The sequence below is a fragment of the Otolemur garnettii genome, unplaced genomic scaffold (genome assembly GCF_000181295.1).
Source record: "Otolemur garnettii isolate 467f Iridium unplaced genomic scaffold, OtoGar3 scaffold00013, whole genome shotgun sequence".
NCBI classification, from domain to species: Eukaryota; Metazoa; Chordata; class Mammalia; order Primates; family Galagidae; genus Otolemur; species Otolemur garnettii.
Genome location: NW_003852408.1, coordinates 13905089 through 13910482, shown reverse-complemented (window position 1 = coordinate 13910482; position 5394 = coordinate 13905089). Strand labels below are relative to the sequence as shown.

The 5394-nt window shown below is 37.6% G+C and overlaps 1 protein-coding gene across 2 annotated transcripts in view; it reads right to left on the bottom strand.

Annotated features, from left to right (window-relative positions):
* USP37 (ubiquitin specific peptidase 37) overlaps window positions 1-5394 on the bottom strand; it is a 111087-nt gene that overhangs the window by 25155 nt on the left and 80538 nt on the right. For both annotated transcript variants that reach the window (XM_012802259.2, XM_023510329.1), the window contains one exon: window positions 3098-3262. In XM_012802259.2, the coding sequence (XP_012657713.1) occupies window positions 3098-3262 (165 nt within the window). The remainder of the gene's footprint in view (window positions 1-3097; window positions 3263-5394) is intronic.

Sequence of the window (5394 nt, the reverse complement as noted above, 5' to 3'; positions counted from 1 at the left end):
GGCCACATGCAGCCCACCTAGGACATTTATCTGGCCCACTGGGTGTTTTTGCCGCCACTGCCTGTCCTACTTAGCAGCTGACTTGTCCCAGGGCCTGCAGTCTGGCCCTCCAACAGTCTGAGGGACAGTGAACTGGCCCCGTTTAAAAAGTTTGAGGACCCCTGACTTATAAAATAAACTATTCTGTATTACAATCCCTTATAAGTCCTCTTGAAAAGCAAAGAAATAGAACACTTTTTAAACTACTAGAAATAGAGGCCAAATGAGAAAAACAAATACTGACTCTAGGCTCTCCCTGATCTACAATCTAAATTAATAGCATTAGGCTGGGATCAGTGGCTCTAGCCTGTAGTAATCCTAGCATTCTGGGAGGCCAAAGAGGGTGGATCACTGAAGCTCAAGAGTTAAGAGACCAGCCTGAGCAAGAACATGAGCTATGATGTCACAGCACCCTACCCAGGGTGACAGAGTGAGATTCTCTCTCCCCTAAAAAATAAATTTAAGAAACAAGCAAACAAAAACCCCCCAGCAGGCTGGGCAAAGTGGTTCATGTCTATAATCCTAGCAATCTGGGAGTCCAACCAAGGCAGGTGCATGCTTCAGCTCAGGTGTTCAAGACCAGCCTGAGCAAGAATGAGACCCTGTCTCTACTTTTCTCTAGTTTTTTTAAAAACTAGAAAAACTAGCTGGGCATTGTGGTGGGTGCCTATCATCCAGCTCTCAGGGAGGCTGGGGCAAGAGGATTGCTTGACCCCAGAAGTTTGAGGTTACTATGAGCTATGTACCCATGGCACTCTAGCCTGGGGCAACAGAATGAGCCTCTGTCTCAAAAAACCGAAAAACAACATTGTAAGCAAAGTCAAGGATAATGCACAGAAAGGGAGGCACCTGTGGCTCAAAGAAGTAGGGCGCTGGCCCCATATGCCAGACGTGGCAGGTTCAAACCCAGCCCTGAAAAAAAAAAAAAAAAACAAAAAACATCTTCTAAAACAAAAAAGGATAATGCACAGAAAGAACAACTTGGAGAAAAGTACCTATTTTAAAACATTATTTTAGGCAATAAATGGTAATAATAATAATAGTAATTTGTTGAGGACTTATTAAAAACCAGGTACTGTACTAAGTAGATTCTAAGTAGATTTTATTTTATAAAAAATAAGTTAAAATTTTTTATAACTGATACTCTGCATATGTATCAGTTCATTTAACGTTTACAACCACTCTATTAACTTTCCTACAGGCAAGTCAAGGAATTTGTTCAGGGTCTTAAAGGTATTAAATTGTCCTGTCACATAACCTGGTTTTAGGCTTGTGATCATAAAGATCCTACACTGATGGTACTTTATAGTAAGAACTATGGCTAGAAAGAATAATAGTTCTATCAGCAGAGGGCAGTATGCACTAAGAAAAGGGCAGTTTTTCCAAAGAAAAGCAGTAAGAGAAAAAAACCAGAAATACTAGAACTCTCTGCATGTGCCTTTACTAGTAGACCCTTGAGGACTTTTAGTGTAAACTTATATGATGTAGTGTTTATTTCAATTATAAATCCAAAGGGAAATACGTTTTACAAAATTGCATCAAATCATATTGGTAAATATTCGTTCACTTTCTGAAATATCTATTATTCATTTTACCTAAGAAACCTAGTTCTTTCAGTTAACTAACTGCATCTATGACTTTAGAAAATCATTTAAAAAAAAATTTTTTTTTTGTTGTTGTTGTTACAGTTTGGCTGGGCTGGGTTTGAACTCACTACCCTCAGTATTTGGGGCTGACATCCCACTCACTGAGCCACAGGTACCACCCAGAAAATCATTTATAATTTCCTTGGATCTCTTCTAGAAAATTAAAAGATTTGGACAAAATCTCTACAATCTCTTTTACCTCTAAAGTTTTATAACTTTGTAATTCTATTGAACTAGTGTTCAAGTATATTTTAAAAAATGACTCAATATAGGACTCCAAAGTAATGCAAGTATGCCGAAAAAAGAACGAAAAGTCCTAAGGTTTTCCCAGTGTATGTGATAAAGTAAAATCTATAAAAAAATTTACTACTTCTCTTTTTGAAAATTTTCTAGGAATCATTTAGGTTCTTCACATTACTAATATATTTATGATGGTAGAATCTATTTTGGGGATCCAGCATAACATTCAGTACACTGTTTATTCAAATCTTCATATTCTGAAGGGTCAGCTGAGATATTTGTTAAAAAACAGATTCCTGAGGCTGGGCGAGGTGGCTCATGTTTGTAATCCCAGCACTCTGGGAGGCCAAGGCAGGTAGATCGCTCAAGTTCAGGAGTCTAAGACCAGCCTGAGCAAGAGCTAGACCCTGTCTCTAAAAATCGCTGGGCATTGTGGTGGGTGCCTCTAAGTCCCAGTTGCTTGGGAAGCTGAAGCAAGAGGATTGCTTGAGCCTAAGTTTGAGGTTGCTGTGAGCTACAGCACTCTACCGAGGGCAAAAAAATAAGATTGTCTCAAAAAAAAAAAAAAAAAAAAAAAAAAAAGGGTGGCGCTTGAGGCTCAAAGGAGTAGGGTGCTGGCCCCACGTGCCGGAGGTAGTGGCTTCAAACCCAGCCCCAGCCAAAAACTGCAAAAAAGGGAACAAGCCTATTTAAAAACAAAAACCCCCCAGATTCCCACACCTATCTGAGATCTACTGAAACCTCCAAAGAAAAACTTAGAAATAAGTATTTTTAGTATTCAGGTGACTGTTATCATCACTGAAATTTGATTTATATTCCCAATATAATCAATATATTCCCAATATAATCCTAATATAATCAATATATTGATTTATATTCAATTTGTATCAAATTGTCTTCTAGTGGTTTAAAAGAGTAAGAGCACTCACTGTTTCTGAAAAAGTACCTCATTATGAAAGGCAACAAATGTACTTGGAAGCCTTTTCTTCAATTACTTCAATCAGATAACAATTTAACACTAAAATTCCAAAACAAAGCAACATTTAAATCCCCTCCATGGTGTGATTTTACCTGGGAATTATGTTATCTAGTTCAGTCAGTTTTTTGATTAGATACTAAAGTCTTTCTATTTCAAAAAGAAATGTAAACAACATTCTCTCTTAAGGACTTACATTGCCATATGTGCATTCCAACCAAGAGTAAAAGGTGGTTTTGTATTTTCAGTGCAATGAGATGACAGGGTCAAGTATCTTGGAATGATGACTTGCTGCCCAATCTTGTTGTTAAGTGAGAGAGCCACATTAAAGCTGTATCGTTTCAAATGAAGAATAAGGACCCTGAAAAACAGGAAATGATGACCTTACTAATTTACACATAACAGAGGCAGTTTTCTCATACACTAAAACAGATCATTTGGCAGGGGGTGGGGAGCACTCTAAATTATTATTGATGATAGACAACTCTTGATTTTAAAAATACATTTGGCCAACTAAAAAGACATCAAAGAACACTGGCTGAATACCTCTCATATGCAGGCATTAGGGGTAGGTATTAAGTATTCAAATAGAAACAAAATAGGGACACTGGTAGATTAAGGTGGTTTGGATAAAATACTCGTGATTTTCCTATAAAAAACGTAAACAAATGCAACAAAGCAAATACATTTTTAGTATTAATAATAATACTAATTTTAAAATTGGTATTGATATTGGGTTACTTATTTACTTCACTGTTACATAGTTTATAAAGAAATATGCTTGGTGGCACCATGGTTCATGCCTCTAATACTCGAACTTTGGGAGGCTGAGTTGGGAGGTTTGCTTGAGGCTAGGAGTTGGGAGACCAGCCTGAGCAACATAGTGAGATCTGGTCTTAACAAAAAATATAAAGATGGCTCAGTGCCTATAGCTCAGTGGCTAGGGCACCAGCCACTTACACCCGGGCTAGTGGGTTCAAATCTGGCCCAGACCTGCTAAACGACGACGACGACAACAACAAAATAGCCAGGCATTGTGGCAGGTGCTTATAGTCCCAGCTATTTGGGAGGCTGAGGCACGAGAATTGCTTAAGCCCAAGAGTTTGAGGCTGCTGTGAGCTGTGATGTCATGGTACTCTACCAAGGGTGACATAGTAAGACTCTGTCTCAAAAACAAAAATAAATAAAAATAAATAAATAAATAAAAACATAAAAGATTAGCTGGGCACAGTGGCACATGTCTGTTGTCCATGCTATTCAGGAGGCTGAGGCAAGTGGATCACTTGAACCCAGGAGGTCAAACTATGGTGATGCCACAGCACTCTAGTCTGGCCAATAAGGTGAGACCCTGTTTCAACAAAAAACCCCAAACCAAAACAAACAAAAAAAATGGGTGTTATATAACCACTACTGATAAATTAGTGACCATTAAATAAAAATGTACATGCCCCTTACATTCTAGGATAAATATTATTTCAAGATGATTTCTAACAAAAATTATTCTTTTATTTCAGAAGCACTTTCTTTGAGAAAGTTAAGAAAGAAATAGAAAAAATTTTCCCATCAAGAAAAAAGTTGTACAAAAGTCTGCATGTCAAATCTAGGTTGTGGGTATGAAAAGGCTTTTAGCTTTTTAGAAAACACTGAATTATTTTTGGTTACTATTGTGGTAACCTTTTCACTTCTCTTACAGAACATATTTTCTGCCCCATGGATTAAATGTATTTCTTAGCCCACAAAAACACTTTAAAAATTGAATTTCAAAAAATTTATGGGAATACATTTCAGGGCTAGGCATAAAAAAGTCTTATCTATGAAAAACTATTTCCTTTTTAGCATATATGCCTCCATCTCAGAAGCCACAAACTCAAACATTTGCAGATTGAAGTTACTGATTGTACTTCTCTTTTAAAAAGCATGCTAGAATTCATAACCTTCAAACTCATAACTTGAAAGAACATAAGGACCCAAATGATGCATAGTGACTAAAAATAATGTTGAAAATAAAAAATTTAGACTAAAATTTCAAATAACATTAATCAAAGTAAAAGATAACATTGAAATAGGAAGATGGTAAAAAAAAAGATCACTGATTTTCAAAGATGAGGCCCTCCCCAAGAATAAAATCAGAATAGCTTTGAATATTAATATGAACAAAAACAGAACAAAACTATCAGGGCCCAGACAAGGTGACTCAGAGTAGGGCTTATAAACCTAGCCCTCTGAGAAGCTGAGGGAAGAGGATCCCTTGAGCTCACGAGTTCCAGACCAGCTTGAGCAAGAGCAAGACCCCATCTCTACCAAAAATAGAAAAATTAGCCAGGGATGGAGGCAGGCTCCTGCAGTTCCAGCTACTCAGAAGGCTGAGGCAGGAGGAGCGCCTGAACCCAGCAGTTTAAGAAGCCGTAAAGTGCTGATGCCACAGCACTTTAGCCTAGGTGACAGAGCAAGATTCTGTCTCAAAAAACCAAAAAAACTGAAAGAACCCCAACC